Source organism: Sceloporus occidentalis, unplaced genomic scaffold (genome assembly GCF_023333645.1).
Source record: "Sceloporus occidentalis isolate IW3139 unplaced genomic scaffold, rSceOcc1.0.p SCAF_34, whole genome shotgun sequence".
NCBI classification, from domain to species: domain Eukaryota; kingdom Metazoa; phylum Chordata; class Lepidosauria; order Squamata; family Phrynosomatidae; genus Sceloporus; species Sceloporus occidentalis.
In genome coordinates, this window is record NW_028317014.1 from 44,095 (window position 1) to 63,819 (window position 19,725).

The window sequence follows — 19,725 nt, forward strand, 5'->3', positions numbered from 1 at the left end:
GAGGGTTGATCAAGGCACCTTAAGACTGAGAGATGTTGTGTGCAGTGTGAGTTGTGTACATCAGAAAGAACACACAAACACACACATGATTCCATCAGTACTTTTACATAGACCTGCCAAGATCTGTTCTGCATTTTTCTCCTTTTTAATAAAACGGAGGGAGAGCAACATTTCTTTTCTCACTCTCCAAAAAAAGAACCCAATGGATCAGAGGTGGTGGTGGGGGGGAGGCTTTAGCCAAGGGGAATAATAATGAGGTGTGGCTTGTATTTAAATCTCCAGTAAGTCAATGTTAAGGGGAGTGTGTTATGTATATATATAAAGTGCAGTTTTCATCTCCTAGCTAGACAGATCCCAGCTATGAAAAGCACGAGCAGATTAATGAAGAGACACAGGTCTGCGGCTCTCCGTGTGAACGAGGTTACTCGTGGACGCACCGACGCAGTGGAATTGCTGGGACACAATCGCACCGACAAGTTGATGGACATCAACAGCATAGCCTTTATCTAAGCGCTCCGTGCATTTACACAAACTCGGGGCTTTTTGCCTTTCCACTTCTTCTCTCTCTTGCTTTGTTACTTGCCCCGCGTCCGAGGGTGTATTGCCCACAGAGACACACCGTGCCCCCTCTCCCCGTGCCAGTCTTCTGCCATGGCTGAGGTTGGTGGCTTCCTGGCATCTCTGGATTTCGACGTACACGGATTCCCCTCCTCTCTTGGGAATTTGCCTTTAGCGGATTCTCCTGGCTTTCTGAACGAGAGGCTGGGGCAGATTGAAGGCAGGCTGCAGAGGGGATCCCCCACTGATTTTGCCCACCTGAAGGGGATCCTGCGGAGGAGGCAACTTTACTGCCGGACGGGATTCCATCTGGAAATCTTCCCCAATGGAACTGTACATGGAACACGGCAGGACCACAGCAGGTTTGGTAAGAGGACCTTCCACGCACTTTACTCGGGCTGGGGTTTTAACCCTTTGATGGGGGGATATTATCCCTTTGGGGTGCGAATCGCTGCTTTCTTTTCTGAGTTGTTTGATTTCGCGATGTGATGGAAGTTCTGGAGTTTGGGCATCTGATGTAGGAAGCTACAGCCACTGCGGAGTCCTCCGGGTGGAGGCTGCAGCATCTTCTGGAAATTAAGACCGATTTATACTCGGAGATGATGCTGTGCAGACGTAGAGCGGTTTGTGTTTTGGGGTCATCATAATAAGGATGAAGAGTCATTAGCAAATACAGTTTGTGGCATGTGCATGATGTCACCCACTGGGAGCTATCTATCCATCTATCATATGTCCCTGTATTTAAAATCATTGCCAGAAGCCTTAACCATAACTAAGTCATTGTAGATTTTTTAAGATTTTTCTTTAAGATGTTTTACTAAGAGCATTGAATGGGTTAAACATTAATTATCAATGTGTTCTGTGCCAGTACTTCCAGTAAAAGATATAGCTAACAGTAATATGTCATTGTAAGCTCTTTGGACAAAATGTTTACTTTTGTTTTTAGGGTGTACATTATAGATGTAGTTAGGCGAATGAGGCAGGTGGTAGACTAGTCTTAATATTTTTTGAATTTTATTACTGGGGACAATTGTTTAATGTCATTAACGCCTGGATATACTTTAATGAACATTGTTTGATATCACAAATACATTGCAGAATTTTGCTAGTGAATGGCCTAGTCCATTTTGCTTAGTTTCTATATGTTACTTTCCTTGTACGCTTATGACCTTTTCAAGAATTCGGTAACCATTAGTCACTAAAGGGTTAAAAGTACTGCCCAATGGTTTATATTTTTGACTTTAGAGCATAATTGTAAGTGCCATTGATTCATGGCAGCATTAGCTCCATTTTAATAGATAAGGAAATTTATTTTAACTCCTTAAACCCCTTAGGGTTGGCAAGTGAAATATAGGATTGTGTATTCATGGACTGATTATTTTTATTTTGGTCTTCCCTTTAAGATCTAGATTATTTTTCAATTTAGTTTCTGAATAAAATTCACCATATCGCAGTTTTTAGAAGGCTGGGGATCTTAATGTATTGTAACATTTAGGTCCTCCTGTAAATACTAAGACCTTTGACATTGAAGGGATTTTATTTATCTATTTTTAAGAGATACCCACTGGTTACATTTAACATCTTTTGTTTTGTTTGCATCCATTTATTCCTTGATGTTGTGCAGTAAGTAATTCTTTTGGTCAACAAGCAGATAAAAGGAGAGCACATCAGGTGTCCCAGCATAACAAGCATTTCTTTAAAAAGATTTATTGCCCCACCAGCCAAGGAGTAGTCTTCCTCTTGTACCTGATTTCAGCCAGCACATACTATCTTACCAATTACCTGAGGTATATGAACCTCATTCATAGAAAAGCACATGAAAGTTAATTGAAGTCTGAAATATCTAAAAGTTATCACTTTTGCATTACATTGAGGCTCATGCCACGCATTGCTTTTTTACCTTGTTTTTTTAAAGTTGTAGCTGCTTTTAAGTAAGTGGTGACTATTATTTTAGATGCACTAGAACAGGAGGTGGGAGTTAGTTGAGGATTTAGTTAACTGGGGCTTAACAGTTACTGTAACAGGTCAGGCAATGGTCTGCATTGCTGTGATCAATATGTACTATTGAGCTGCATTCTTTCTTGCGGCAAAATAGTTAAATTCCAGGTGTGCCCTGGAGCAGTGGATATGCAGTGACCCTCTCCCATGCTCTTGCAGGGTGTCCCACCCAAGAGGAAACAGGTGTCCTTCCTCTACGTGTCCCTTCTGCGATGCCTCACAGACTCTGTCTGGCATTCAAGGGGTTAACCCCTTCTGTGCCAACCCACATACCAACCAAAAGACGCAGCCGCCAGTGCCACATACAGAACTAATTACACGATTAATATAAATCATCTCTCCCCTCCAGTTTCCGCTTGGGTAGAATTAAAATGCTAAACAAATGTGCTCATTTTCAAGAAATGTCAGCTTCTCTTTTTTTTCCAACTTCCCTTTATATGCAGGTGCACAAAAAAACATTACTTTTTTTCTAAGGAATGTCTGGGATTAGTCAACACATCCCAGGTCCTACCCTCCCAACATCCCTTTTCCAGAATCACAGTGCAGGTTCCCATGCACTTATCCGTTTTCTGAATTTCCTTGCTAAGATAACATATTTCATTAGATTTGATCACAAGCCTCGCACTTTAGAGGGGCGCCTCATATATGCTAAACAGTAGAAGGTCGCATAAGTACCAAATGCATTTGTGTCTTTACTTAATTTTTGTTACTTTATTTTCAAAATGTTTGATGTAACACTTAAATAAACCTATTATCCAATTTAGTCTCAGATGGGCCATCAGCAGTTCACTGCTCTAGGGTTGAAAAGATTATAAGGCATGAAAAGGAAACAATGTTTGGGGTAATTTTGGGTTCCCTAGCATCCGCATTTATAAATAGGGATGAAAATCAAAATCAGATGAGCAAATTTATAAAGGAAGGATTGAAAAACCCAAGGTGCCTCGGCTTCAACAATACATTGGGATGTAGCACTCTTTAAGGGTGAACTAGGGTCGCAAGTTGCACAATGGACTTTTTGAGTCAAACATTATCAAGTTAAAGGGATGTAAAGGGTTAAAAGCTAAAGTACCCTATGCAAAATGACCAGAAGCCATCATTTATAATACAGTATATGGAATAAAAAATTATACACAGCTAGTTTCAGTTTTCATAAGTTTTATTTAACATTTTTTCTCACTTTTTTGGGTTATCAGAATTTCCAATACCAGCTTTTGATGGGTAATACAAACGGATACCATTTACCATGACATTACAATTTACTGTGCATAAATGAAAATAAATGTCAGTTGTATTTTAGAAAATTCTCCTTGAGACAAAATGAAATAACAAAATAAAGAAATCTGTCAACATTTGAGGCGATGTGTTACCTAACGACACAAAAAGCCGAACCAAACTCAAATCAGTTAATGATTTAATGCTTAAGCCTCAATTATTGAATACTGTTTAAAACTAAACCATACCAAAAGTTCAAGATATTTCTCATCCTGTTACTATACTATATGTGTAATAGGATCATAACAGAACGTAAAATATTGGAATTTTCACATGCTGGTTTCCAGTGGGCTGAGGGAAGCAATTATCCTTGGCACTTGCTCTTAAGAGTACACTGCGTTTCCAGCAGACTGCTACAAGACACAACAGGAAGTGAATCGTACAAAAAGAAAATTGCTTCCCCAATCAGCCAAAATACAGAAATCAAATATTTTATGCTCTGTTAGATTATGCCAACCCTTGCCTATATAGATGTGACTGTTGGAAAATTTCATTTAGATCATCTCCACAAAGTATTAACGCATTGCAATACTTTTCTTTCAAGCTACACATTTATTAAAATAAGCCTTGTTTAAAAAACATATACTTTAATCTGAAAACGGTAAATAAAATGGTATAATAATGACATGGCATCAGATTGGGGACAAAGATATGAAAGCAACAAAATATAAATAAGCAGGGTGGTTTAATATACGGTTTTTTGTAACCATGTACCATTTCACCCATCCCTTTACCCCAGGTGTCTCTGTGGCTTGCTATATAATTGATGCTAAAACAAATTTAGGTATCCAGCACCAAGTACAGTCTGTATGTAAAGCCATAGGGAAACCCGGGAATAGTTTGATGATGGTAGTTTGCAATAATACATTTTAAAACTAAATGGATCACACTATTGAAATATAGAACATTTAAAAGCAAAAACACTGTTACTAACACATAAAAATGATGCCATAATATAGTTGGAATTGCAAAAAAAGAATGAAAAAGCTGACAGGTGTTCTTGAAATAAAAAAATGTCTGTGTCAGAAAATTCAAAGTCTGAGCCAGCCATCCCCTCAGTGGGTAATCCCATAGAAGGCAGACATTTTCATAGGGAGAAGTGTGTAAATCACAGCTGTCTCTGTCTGATTGTTCCATCTGGTCCTTGTCCTACCCCTCTATAGGTTTACACTGTGTTTTTAACACGTAACATTCCATAAGTGTTTCATTCTCCATTATCCGTGCAAGTGAACTTGTCTAGACATTCAATATAAGACGTTCTGGGTCTGTACATTACAGTACTCCCCGAGGTGGTGTAAAATGAATAGTTTTGTGCTGGATTTGAAAGCGAAGCCCAATAGAATTTATTGGAAACTCGTGTCTTTACATAAATCTGTGCCGAATCGGGTCCCGAAAGCCTACTATATTGTGTACTTGTGTACATCACCTTCATGTGCTGTTAACTCTTTACTGACACATCAACTCAAAATACGTGGACATGGATTTGCTTGTCACCCAACTTATCATTAACGTGGCTAATGGAACGACACCTGTGGTCTCATGCATTTTCTCCACTTCAAGTCTGCTTTTTTGTAGAATGGTTTTCTTTAGAGCGAGAGCCATAAAACAGGTCATAGATAGGATCCTTCTCTGAATCTACAGAGAGCTACATATAGCAAGCAGGTTAATGTCATGAGAGCCCTTGGAAGTTCTCTCAGATTTAATTTTGCATTATAAACGGCCAACTCAGGCCTTCTTGCAGGAAAAGGGACTTCCTAGGGACAATCTGAATGGTCACCCAGTCTACGATACATTCAATGCACAGTACAAAGTATATAGTCATGTAAAGAAATATTGCATTTGATTTTGTTTATTGCCCTGGTTGTAGGAGGTCATTGTGGTTTTTTTTATTTTACCAACATATCTGTTGTTATCAATGACAAATAATATTGTTTGGGTATTCATTAAAATTACAGACGCTCCCGTTAACTCACGGGGTCTGGAAAAGATATCAGAAACTGAAGTGCATTTCAATGCGTTTTAGAAATTCCGTAATAGTAAATACATATAATAAACTGCTTTATTTTCTTTATGTCAGAGCCACACGATGGCATGACAGGAAGCCCACCTACGTGACATGATGTTAAGGTTTCACCAAAAAGTTGGCAGATTTCACAAATGCTCGTCCCATAGTTATGCTTAAACAACATGTAGTTTCTCTTGACACCATTTGTTTCATTTGTGGAACTGAAATTAGTTTTTGTTTCTTTGTTAAGTGCCCAATACAATGCACGTCGTCTCACCCATTTTATCTTCATGCAGCCACCTGTAGAGGTCGTCAGGAAAACACCCTCAGGCGACAACTAATTCAGTCTCTGAACAACACTTTATAATGAATATTATAACAAAAGGAAGTGATTTATTTCTCACCTGAGATAATGGGCTTTCTACGGGAGGAGGTTAACTAGCTCTAGCTGCTTCCTGTTGACTTATTCCTGTCAACAAGACTTAAAACTAAAAGAAGGATGCTAAGGAATAGGGCTGTCATTGTGGGTTGGATGTGTATTTGCCCCATCAGCTGCCTCTTCTGATTTCTGCGGGAAAACATAATGTCTGCTACGCTGAACCCTATCGTTTGTTTTTTTTAATAATTAAAAAATTAAAATAGACCATGTTGTGTTGAGAGATATTGGTCAGATCACACGATCTAAATATAATTATTATTATTATTATAGATAACTCATAGTTTTTAATTGCTCACTTTTAAAAACACTTATAATTTATAGATTATTGTCACAGTTGTGTTTATTCTGCATATATTTAATGTTAGGCAGCTTTTGGGGTGTTTCACTCTTTATGAAACAATCTACAGTACTATTAGCAAGCTCAGCTTGAAAAGTGCTTTCTTCACTTCCAATGGAGCGATCCAACGATTAGACCTTTGCATCCATATCGCTTTGCTTCTAAAGGAACCGGTCCAATCCTGTTAAATTCCTGCAGAACCGTACACCAAACTATTTAATGGATCCCCAACCAAAATGTTCACTAGTTGCATGGTGTTTCTTATGTTTTCTTGTTGGCTTCTAACTGTCATTGAACTGGAAGTCTAATCTCTCTCGGCAAGCAGTGATAGAAATTGCACTTTAGCAGTCACTGGATGTCCATTGATTGCCCGGCCTGCGTATTACAGCTGGATGCTGTCTCGTGCCAGCGCTGGTGTTATGAGGAGAAGCATGTGCTTCCAAACTGCTGCCTAATTATAGCATCTGGTGCATCAGAGCACAAAGGGGCATGACCAGGACGTCACGTACTATGTTTTGACTGAAATTGCTCCCAATAAACAGCTTCCATATGGAGCTCACGACTGCTGGTGCTCTTCTGTACTGTAAATCATGCAGCCTTTTATCAACCACAACATGCTACCTCTGTGGTTTATTATAACAGAGCAGTAGATGATCACCTGAGAACATACAGGCAGCATCACTTAAAGCCTCTTCCTCCTTAACTGGTTTTCCCTATCCCATTTTCCCAATAAATCGATATTCCTGGAAGCCATACGATTAAAGCACCTGCACATCTACAACGAGTAATCCATTTTGCTCTAATAGATCGGGGGGTCATTTCCAGGTCTTTTTTTCTCTGGCAGGACTTAGAAAAAAGTGAAAAAGGGTCCTTCAAGCATGACAACTAGGACTGTATAGAAAGAAGATCATTCAAGACGCCATTAGACTTTATTAATTTACCAACCTTTAGTGAGTCAACGACAAATGCAAATGATCATCTAGTCCATGGATAGATGTTTTCCCTCTGTAACAATTAACTGATGATGTTAGTTATGCGGCTTAAATGGTTACTAACACTTGGCATTTGTAGTAAACGTATATAGTGGTTTTATACGGTTATATTGATCTTGGAGTATGATATCCTGGCTATGCAGATGGAATCAAAGGGAAACCAAGCATAAGAGCTTGCTCAATCTAGGTGTGGTGCTAGGTGTATTTGCTGAGCCAAATGAGCTTCACTTGGGACCTTATTAGAGCCTGCATCTGGCCTATAGCCTGAGCTTTCTGCCAAAGTTTTGTATTATTTGGTTGTACAGGATAATAATTAAATGCCTTTGATATTGAAAGGTCAATAGTAAAACATGTCTAGAAGTTTCAGAGCCAGATTTTCTTTTGGTGGAGCTTGACGTCTTTTGGGTACAAATCGTACCTCATTTTTTGGAGGATGGATGTATACTCCCTGCCATTCCTCATGCTGTTTCATAATTACATCCTTACCGCTATAAAGCACATGTTCACATAGTCTGCTGTCCCCGATATCTAGCCTTAATGGAGATTAACCATGGCATGCTACTGGGTTTGAGATATAATGTCCACAATAAAACGCTCATCCTGTTCTTACACTGAAAATGTCATAAAACTTTGGATAATTGTTCCCAGTCACTTTAATGCACATGACAGCTTAGTGTCTCCGTCTAATTACCATTCTCATTCAGCATTATGCCCTCTCCGCATGCATTGGCTTCTTTCCCGCCCGAGCGCCGTCATTTGCAGGAGATGTGTTTGGCTAAACCTGTTTACTGCTTGTCACTACACAGGTGAGCGATACTCGCAGCCAGTCAGCTCCAGTGCTGGTTTTCTCACGAGTTCATAAAATGTTCCCACTTTTTTAGTGGGAGCAATTTCTTGCCAGTGATGCCAAAGGTGGCGTGAAAAGTAAGACTGAAGAGAGGATGATGTCCTGCAGCTTCTCATTGAAGCAACTGCTCCAGTTTTTATGGTACTTTGGGCTGCTTGAAGCAGCCGAATAGCAGCAAGGAAGTACGCCCACCGAATGCTAGAAATTTCTGTGCATACACATGGGGGTATTGTTAGATCCCCTGGGAACGTGTGTGTGTGTGTATAGGCACTTTGGCAATGAGGAGATGTATTCGGCCAACAAGTTGCTAGGGGCAGGCAAAGGTACATTTGCAAGGGAATAAGAACATTCATCGGGAACGGACACTTATCTGTCATATGCAATTACGGGCAGGTGATGGCTGAAGTGTCCCTTTAATGTATATCAAGAATAGGTATTTACCTGACTAATTATCTACATCACTTTCTGCCTTTTACATTTTAATACTCATAGTGTCACTTTGTTCCTTAGGAATCCTGGAGTTCATTAGCTTGGCAGTTGGGCTTGTTAGCATCCGTGGAGTGGATTCTGGACTGTACCTGGCCATGAATGAGGGAGGAGAACTGTATGGGTCGGTAAGTTCAAATTTCCTTCTACTAATATATATATATATTTATGGATATATGCTACACCGGGAGATCCTTACTTAGTGTTATGATATTTATATAAAATTCTCATAGCTCAGGAGGCAAGCGGAATGCACGGATTATAATATAGTGTCCCTTCTGGTTTTTGTAGAGCCTCACCCAGTTTTCATTAAGCTGTGTTGGCTTATGATAATCACATTCTTTAATTTGAATAAATCTTGATCTCATAAGATGATAGAACCTTAGTAATTAGGTTACGGGCAACATTTCACTGCTTTAATGCCCAGGGGCATAAGATTGTGTATTTGAAACAATTTGGAACTTGGGAGAATGGAGCCCTGCACAGCAGCTGGTTAAACATATACCTAAAGGTTTAACCATGTTAATGAACACTGATGAGAACTGTCTTTTAGACTGAACAATTCACTTGGCTCCACTGTGAAGCAGCCTCCTCAAAGGAACATGCTAGCCCTGGTTTCATGTAAAATGTATATTGGAATCCATTTTACATGGACTCCATTGGATTTTGAGTGTACTTAAGTATGCTTTCCGTTTAACAAGATAACGCAGGCACTGATCTGGATGCACGTAAAATGCATCAGAGTCCATGTGTATGAAAACCCTCAAAAATATAGGGTCTTTACTGTCCCTATAACAACTTGTTTATGGTATGGTCTGATCACCAGCCAAGCCGATGTCATTACATTTTAATAAAGTAGTTAGAATAAGCACAAAAAGCCAACACACACACCAATGAGGAATCACAATATATCACATACATCTGTAGGCTTTCCCAATGCTGTGTGTAGCACAGAAGCCAGTATTCCTTGATTCCATTTGGGGAAGAGACCACTGAAGTATATGTCTTTACATCTGTTTCTGTGTTGGCCCAATAAAAGCCAACACAGAAAAATCAGCTTCAACTAAAGGCTTCATCTTCATTTGGTCTAGTACAGTTATATCCATTTTCCTTGTGAAAATCAGGGGGAAAAACATGTAGACAGAAACTTGGGCTTCTCTTGGGGCTAACACTGAAATACAACACCAATCACTGAACTTGGGTTAGGGTCCCAAGTCTTTCAAACAGAATTAACTTCTTTTAACCAAAAAAGGCACATTTTTAAATGACCTACGCTTATTTTTACCGGCGGCCTTTGTCTCCTCTGCCTGATGATTTGAAGCAGCAGGAGATGACATCATATGCTGGCGAGAAGGTTTTAGTTCTTCACTGCAAAATGATAGGCTTCCATGATTCCACGCTAGTGGGTCTGGGTAGCTCTCTAATCTCATCACTTGACCCTTGGACCGTAAAGGCTGAATCCCTCTTATGACTCTAGTTGTCTAAGGGGAAGTCCAGCTCTATCTGTTAACTAGAAATATGTCTATAAAGAAAGAGCTGGGTACTAACAGAATTTAATAAATTAGTTGGTTTTTTTTATGTGTTTTAAATTACTTTTTAGATAAGTGGATTACTTACCTGGTTTCATTCTTTTGTCCTTGACTAGGGGTAAGTAACCTGTAGCTGACTACCTGTTATTTAACTAAAATATACTTATGAAAGCAGAATAGAATTAGAAATCATAGTGTGTAGTACTCATATTGTGAACTACATTTCTGAGCACTAATCCACTCAGATATAAGATTTGGGTTTAATCGTTTTGCAAAGTAAACTCAACTAAAGTAAAGTGAAGAATAAAAAAAAATACCTCTCACTAAATTCTGTATATCTTTTGTCAGAACCCATTGCCAAATAGCTCATTATATTTCACCTTCTAGACTGAACATCACAGCAGTTTTACTGCCAAAAGAATATAGAAAAAAAAATGAACGGAGTGGGGGATGGGTAAAATCTTGATCTCTTTTTAACCACTTAATTGCTCAAAAGGTGTTCAATGCGTTGGTTTTCAATGTATCACACACCCTTCTAGCATTTTTGGGGAAACTGGTGCATTTTTGCAGATATTTACTTTGCATTATACTCTGCTGGTTTTGCTAAATTATTTCTTTTGAAGAAGAAAAAAAACGCAAAAAAAAAAAAAATTCTGCAGAGTCTCGTTTTTCAGAAACATATATACATGTGGTAGTCATTTCATGATTAAAAATGTGTTTCTACAATAGCCTGCTCTCTTCCCTCTGCGGATTTGAGCTGGCCCTGCTATGTGTCACTTGCAAGCCAGCTTCTTTTAAGTCAAAGCTGTAAAATTCATGTTGAAAACATATATTGTCTGTGCCAAGGCATAAGGGAACAATCTTCAAAAAATCTATGTACAGGTGGAGATTTTCCTATTAAAATGATCAAAGACACAATTAGCAATGCTAAAAAGAAAACATTCTCAGTCCAAGGAAAAAAATGTTTTTTTGGTCCAGAGCACCAGCTGGGAGGATACATGTACAAAAATATACAGTATGTTAACCCACTGTTATCCAGGGTCCTACTCAGAACACATAAAGACGATACCTTATGTAGGGCCTATAGACAATGCTGCCTTACATAACCACCTACCCTGCATGGGGCATCCATAAATATACACCGATGTAAGAGAGGCAACAGTTTTGGTAACTTTACATCGCGTCTACATGCGAACGCACGTCCTTTCTTGGCTTGCGCATCATTTCTATAGAACTTGGTGCCCCTTATCCATGTTTGCGCAGGACACCTAAAACTCTCAGTGGCACTAAGAGAGAGTAAGGAGGGAGAAGCTTATTTTTACTGTGTATGAGAGGCAAAAAAAACGTTTAGGTCTCAATCAGTGGTGTTGGTGATGTTCATTATTTAGATAAACTTCTATATAACAGGAATGCTATATTATACTTTGGTTTTGGTTTTAATAAGAAAATTAGTTTTTAGCAACATAGGCGGAAAGTAAATACAACCACAAATATGCGTCTTCACCAAGTCCACCCAATAGAGATAAATAATACAGGAAAGACAGAGATCCTCCACATGGGACCCGTGGGACATTCCTAGGGCCATGATTTACTAACTTGAGACAGAAATCTTGAGCTTGAACCAGTCCTATATGGGAGTAGCCTAATTTTATACATGTATTTTTTATATTATATTTTGGCCTATTTAATACAGATGCCAGCTTGCTTAATCATGTACATTTAATGACTGTTGCATTCTTGGAATCACGTTAAACTTCTGGCAAAGTTTTCGTTTTGGTTTTTAAAAAAAAAAAAAATTAATATAATTTAATCATCTCAATTCATCTTAACAAATGTTTTGCTGCTTTACTTTACTGTACACAAATATATTAGGTGTTTCTAGCCGATACTGAATCACTCAGCCTTGAAGGAATTTGAAATACACAGATAATTTGCTGATATTTGCCTAATGTAATATACTTGGTCCTCCATACAGTAGGATGCAGGTGTGTTGGAGCACCACAGCCAGGGGCTGCATACGGTTCTTCATTACTCAAACGTGTAAACTTCATGTACTTTTTTTTTTTGTTTCTCAGAAGAAACTGAACAGAGAATGTGTTTTCCGCGAGCAATTTGAAGAGAATTGGTACAACACCTATGCATCGACATTGTATAAACATTCGGACTCAGAGAAGCAATTCTATGTGGCTCTAAACAAAGACGGTTCTCCAAGATACGGACCCAAGACTAAGAGACACCAAAAGTTCACACACTTCTTACCAAGGCCTGTGGATGACAGCAAAATACCAGTCATGTACAGAGACCTGTTCCACTATAGGTGAAATTCTGCTGGCTACTGACACTATTTGTACATACCTGGGACTCATATAGTGGATGGAGTGCTGCCTTTAGAAATGCTGTGAGAGAGCATGTTTAAGAGGTCGGCGCTCTAGGAGAAAGGGAGCGGGCCTTTTGAATATAGACCACTTTTTCTTTGTTTTTAACTAAGAAGATGCTTTAATTTGTAAATAATTAGACAATAGGTACTTTGTACTATTCTCTACCAACAAACTTACCACTGGTTACCAGATTCTGGGACCATATATAAATAGCCATTTCTGGTGAGCTGCATTAACACCTTCAGTACAGTAGGGGCAAGCGATGCACTATCCAGTAATCCCCAATTGCTGAAGGATCCAGATAATAAGAGTAATGGTACTGTGCTTGAATGTAGGAAAGCATTATCATTATAAGGGTAACTCATTTTTGTTCATGCTTTACAAAATCTAAAGGGGGGATTCTTTTTGGAATTCCTGACACAGTGGAATAAGAATGCTTGGGTATAACAAGGAGCAGGACTGGTGCTGTGGTGTATACTCCATTAACACTAACCCAGACAAATACCCCCAAAAATATAGGATTAACTCAACCTAGCTACTACCCATCTCTGCAAATTAATACTTAACGACTGTGAAAAATCACTGAATTCATTCATAAGCAATAGATGAACTTGACTAGAAGCTGTTGGGAACTGTTAATCTGAGTTTTTCTATTTTTCCAAATTCCTCTTTCCTGGAGACACATTTCGAAAATATCAATCCCCAAAATATATAATACAGATTTAAATCCAGTAGCAGCTTCCCTCACGGCCTCAGAGATAAATGCAATGCATATAGCACAGGTTTGAATCCAACCATAGGTATTTTGTGTTCTGGAATTCAAGGTTGAATTCACAGCATCGCCTACATGTTTCCTATTCAGCCCATATGATTCTGGATTTTCTAAGAGCTGTAAAGAAGGGGAATTATAATATTTACTTGTGTTCTAGGCCTGCTTTGTTGTACCACAATGAGGCTTTATGAAAGAACACTATTGCTCTCTCCGACTTTTCATCTCATAGTAAATCTCTACTACTTTTTCTGTTTGAAAGGAAAAAAAACCCAAAAAACTCAGAACCACTAACCTGTTCACGCTTACGTACTATGAATTATCTATAAATCATAGAAATATTGGCACTTAAGATGAGGCCAAATTGTTGCTTTATGTGCAGCGACGGGCATCCTCTGGCAAGGAGCTGCTGTAGACTACAGCTCTCATCATGCCCAGGCAACTAAATACTGGTTGCCCATGATGGGAGACCCAGCATCTGTTTACCATAGGCGGCCTATTTCTGTTTGTGTATTTATACTTGTTGGAAATGGAATATAACAAATATATAATTGCCAATGCCAACTCAATCAACTCAGTGCCTGCAACTGACTAAGACTACAATGAACCCCGCGTAAGATCTCTCAAGTGGTGTAATGGACGCAGTTGCTGCCGATGAGTTTGGATTCAGCCTTCACATGACAGCCCCAGTCTTTTGGACAGCGTTCTCCTAAAATCTTTCTGGTTGCACAAGTTTGTGGAACTCACCCTACGCCTCAACTCATGATGCTCCTGTTTTCAAGGAACGTTATATAGATGCAAGCATGGATACTGTGCATAAGGACAAAACTATTTATAAAACGTATATGATATTTATTTTATATATTTATTTATTTCAAATAATTTTATTTTTAATGAGAGATGCTTATGACCAGATTTTTCATCAGAAGGAGAAAGAGGTCCTACTGAAATACTAATAAAGAAAAAAAAATTGAGAGCTTATTGGCAATAAATTTGTCTTTTATATTGTGAACTAGTAGATTTTATTTTTTCCAATGTATTCGATGGCAGACATTTGGCAAGTAATTCCAACACATAAAACATCAGTGTGGGGCTTTCTTTGGTTTTTAGAGAAAAGTGTAACAAATATATAATATATATATATACCGTATTTGCTCAATTATAAGACGAGGTTTTTTTCAGAGCAAATGCTCTGAAAAAATACCCCTCGTCTTATAATCGGTGTTGTCTTATAATCAGACCTGGATCCTCCTGTCTCAGCCCCCCCGCCCCACTTACCGGTGCTTCTGAGTCCCGGTGTTTAGCCGGGGTAGCGTGTAGATGTCTACGCGATTCGCGTACACAACTTACGCTGCAGCCGGGAGGAGGTGCGGCTAGCAGCGGGGGTTGTCTCCGTCCATCGCGCAGACCTTTCCCGGCTGTCAGATATCAGAGTTCCCCGGACCGGTGCGGTGAATTCTCTCTGACAGTCGGGGAAGGTCTGCGCAATGGACGCAGACAACCCCCGCTGCTAGCCACGCCTCCTTCCGGCTGCAGCGTAAGTTGTCTACGCAAATCGCGTAGAGCTCTACACGCTGCCCGGCTACATGACGGGACTCAGAAGCTCCGGTAAGTTGGGGGGGGTGTTAAATGAGGCATTTCTGTAGGCAGAGTGCTCTGTGAAATGCCCTTTAACCCCCTTAATCAGGGGAGGGCTGGCAGCCTAAGGCCTGGGGGGCAAGTCAAGTGAAGTGGCTCCGCCCCCTCGCACTCACCTTTCACCCCTCACGCTGCTCCCATCACTATGCGGCCATCAGACTGCTGGAAAACTTATCTAAACGGCCGCTGGGTGCTGATGCCACCGGCCGGCGCTACTTTAATCCTTTTTTTTTTATTTAATATGCCGGATCGGCTTGCCATATTAAAAATAAATAAATAAAGTATTAAAGTAGCGCCGGCCGGCAGCATCAGCGGCCGTTTAGATTTGATTTCCAACAATCTGATGGCCGCATAGTGATGGGAGCAGCGTGAGGGGTGAAAGGTGAGTGCGAGGGGGCGGAGCTTTCACCCCTCACGCTGCTCCCATCACTTGGAGGCCATCGCATACGGCCGCTGGGTGCTGATGCCGCCGGCGCTGCTTTAATACTATTTTTTTTTCATTTAATAGCCGATCCGGCTTGCCATATTAAATTTTAAAAAAAAAAGTATTAAAGTAGCGCCGGCCGGCGGCATCAGCACCCAGCGGCCTGCCCTTAATGCTGCTCTGCCTCCAGAAATGCCTTTTTAACCCTCTATACGCCACTCTACCCCATAATATGCCTTTTAACCCTCTAAATGCCAAAGTGGCATATAGGGGTATAAGGCATTTCTGGAGGCATTGTGGCAAATAGGGGGTCAAAAGGCATGGGGCACAATGGCATATACGGTTAAAAAGGCATATCATGGGGCACAGTGGCATTTAGAGGGTTAAAAGGCATATCATGGGGCACAGTGGCATTTAGAGGGTTAAAAGGCATATCATGGGGCACAGTGGCATATAGGGGGTATAAGGCATTTCTGGGGCAGATGTGCATAACTGGGGGGGGCAGGTTGGGAAATAGAAGGAAATAAAAACAAAATATTTTTCTCAATCATACCTTTTATTAAAAAAAATAGTTTATATGAATTAACATTTACTGGTAAAACTTTTTTCCTATAGGGTCGTCTTATATTCAGGCTTTTTCTTTTTTCCTAAATTAATATTCAGATTTGGGGGTGTCGTCTTATAATCGAGCAAATACGGTATATACATACACACACACATATATATTCAAAAACTGTGTCTCCTACACTCATCAAAGCCATCTCTACGCACCCAGATGCTGTAGCGTGGTAAATACAAATGTCCTAAGCGATAAGCACTCACACTCGCATATCAAGTGGTTTATTCACACATAAATGGGTGTTTCAGTCTCACTTAAAGACCTTTATGAAGACAACCTGCAACTCCTCACAATTCGATATAAATGCTAAAACCAACTCATGTGTCACCCACCCCCAATCTCCAGGGCCTTCCACAATCAATCGATAACTGAAGGTGCAATCAATAGTTTAACCTGTATACGCCGGGTTACCACAGAGGTAAGGACATACAATGAACAGGACCAGGGCCGGCCCAAGGCAAAATGCCGCCTGGGGCGAATTTTAAAATGCCGCCCCCCCCTTATCTACCCTTCCTCTCCCTCCGTCCCTGCCGCCCCCCCCATTATCTACCCTTCCTCTCCCTCCGCCCCCCCCTTTGTACTGCGGCGAGTCTCCCTGTTCGGTCTCGGTGCCGGCTTGTAATGCTGAGCGCCGGAAATCTTCCGGCACTGAGACCGAACAGGGAGACTCGCCGCAGAGGAGAGAGAGAGGGGCGCCGAGCGGGTACGGACAGCTTGGTAAGTGAAAACCACTCGGCGCCCCTTTCTCTCTCTTTCGCTTTTTAAAAAAAAAAAAAAAGGGCTTGGGGCGGCAAAGTGCCGCCTGGAGCGGTTGCCCCACTCGGCTCCATTGTCGGGCCGGCCCTGAACAGGACATATACTTAAGTAATACAGAGTCCCTCTGCTCCATAGTACTCATGATGTAGTAAAGCCTTTTGGAGTCTCAAATACAATACAGACATGAATGTAGTAACACTAAGGCTTATTGGAGTCCTCAATACAATTCAGCCACATATACTTGTTTAACCCCTTAATGACAAAGCCCATACATGTATAGGCTCAAAATGCATTGTTTTTCAATGGGTTTTGGGACTGCCCATTGTCCTTAAGGGGTTAAGTATATGCTTGTTTAAATAATACAGGGTCCCTCTGACCTATAGTGCACACAATGGAGTAACATTAAAACCTATTGAGTCCCAAATACGATACAGTCACCTACTTGTTCAGAGACCATCTTGTATGTAGGATACATGACATACGTACATTCTCATTTAGACCTTTTAGAACAACTGTATCTAATATCAGTATCCAGAACGCCTTCTCTGCACAACAGTTGTTCGGACCTGCCCCCCACCTCTTGCTGATGGTGGTCTATAGCATGTGGTCTATAGCAATGAACCTCAATGATGAAAGTGGATGTTTTGCAGCAAGGAAAGGTTTTGCCACTGTTTTTTCTTTAGTTCTATCTAAATAGAATATATATACAATTGACACTGACATTAAATTATTTTTCTTTTGAGGAAAGGTTCTATATTCAGATTTCTGGTACGTCAATGGGTACTCCGTACGTGGGGAAGAATGATCTAACGTTGAAGGAAACGTATTCAAGGCCACAGGTTGGCCAAAGACGGAACTACATTAAAAAGCAGTGGTGAAACATTTCCTTGCTGCTAAACATCCACTTTCATTACTTAGGCTCATTACTATAGAAAACAGGTGGGGACAGGTCCAAATGACTGTTTCAAAGAAAGGTTTTCAGGATACATCAATTCGTCTAGGTACACTTGCACACAATTTTTTAAGGAGCTTAGCGGGTAGGTTGCTTCAAACATCTTGGAGAACAAACCACAGTTCTTTGGTGGATTTAAGTGGCCTCAATTGCTGCTCTCTCTTCATGTAATCCCAGACAGACTTGATGATGAAAACATGGAAAGTGATGCCAGATAAGAACCATTCGGCCTATCTAGTTTACCCAAGACTGTTAAAATAAGGGCTCTGTGGGACCATACCATTACTTCAGGAGTTCTTGTTCTTCAATACGCTGAGTATAATTCTTAATAACTTTGGCTGTATGTTTTGAGCAGTTGTTGTGCTGCAGAATAAATCTGGGGCCAATCAGGTGCCTGTACTTCTTAGCATTGAGGAGACCATCAATTCTGACCAAATCCCCAACTATATTTGCAGAAATGCAGCCTCAAGCCTGCAAAGAAGTTCCACCATGATTCACTGTTGCCTACAAACACTTATTCTTGTACCGCTTTCCAGCCCTTCGGCAAACAAACTGCCTTTGGCTACAGCCAAATAAAAAAAATCCACATCAGAGGTATGGCTTTTTGGCTGCAAGTCTTCCATTAAGACCACTTCTAGCCAGACAGATAGGTGTACCTGGGTCCTACTTTTTTCTACCAATGCTGAGCTGATAGCACTGCTGGACATCTTCCGATGGTGAAGGGAAGTAAGCATGTGTCTTTCCATCTGCTGCAAGTTTCCTTGACATTACATTGGCTGTTTCTTTGTGCTACTTCGAAAGAGGTTGGGTAGAACTTCTGGAAACTCTCGTCTGTGTTAAAAATCTGTGCCGGTGAGAGACCGTGGTGATGCAGTGTAACTACCTTGTGTCCTGTTGCTGTGCTCAGTGTTGCCATGGTGTATGACTTTTGCAACCTCATCTTCTTAGTGGGTTTGGCTGTTCCTCATCCAGTTTTATTTGTCCTACATAGCTTTTTTGTTTCAGTTAATGATTGTGTTTCAACTTACATATTAACTTGCAGATCATTAGCACCTGTTTTTGGTATAATTGTTTAATCATACACCTAACTATTTGCCTAAAAAATCCCTGACTTTGTAAAAGTATACCTAGTAGAATTGATGTTGCTGTTTTGAGGGCCAAGAATGGTCACCCCAAATATTGCTTTGATTTAGATTTCTCTTCTGTTCACTCACTTTATATTTTAATTCATAAAAATAAACTAATAAGATATATATATATATTTATGAAAGCATTCTTACGTCACAATATTTTTTTCACACCTGCCTAAAACTTCTCCAACAAACACACACCACACTTGTATTTCCGAATTTCTGTACTACACTGAAATCAATATACCTGGTACAAATGACCTCGCTATGTGAGTGTTTTGCCACAAAAACTCCTGCAATAAGCTTTCTTTAGTTTGTTTTATCATGTTTACAGTGTCTTGGTTATCTGTGCACATGTAATCCAAAAGCTCATTCCTTCCTAGGCATTCTAGTTGATTTTGTTAACAAAAACCTATCTCCTATATTTTATAGTTCCAATCGCACCAAAAACTAAACCCTGCATGTGGAAACGATTTTCAAGAGTATGTCAGTGAGTGACGTTGGCAGACTAGCCTCTGGGAAGAGTCCATGATCTCAGAAGTGACATCAGACTTGGAGGGTAGAAGTTGAAATGAGACTTTCTTAAGGTTTTGCAC

At 40.1% G+C, this 19,725-nt stretch overlaps 1 protein-coding gene across 1 annotated transcript; it reads left to right on the forward strand.

Annotated features, from left to right (window-relative positions):
* The first annotated feature begins 651 nt into the window (after window positions 1-651).
* Window positions 652-12,784, forward strand: LOC149298096 (fibroblast growth factor 16). The gene is made up of 3 exons (XM_089487752.1): window positions 652-925; window positions 8,959-9,062; window positions 12,539-12,784. The coding sequence occupies exons 1-3, from the start codon at window positions 652-654 to the stop codon at window positions 12,782-12,784; spliced, it is 624 nt and encodes a 207-aa protein (XP_089343878.1).
* Window positions 12,785-19,725: the final 6,941 nt, after the last annotated feature.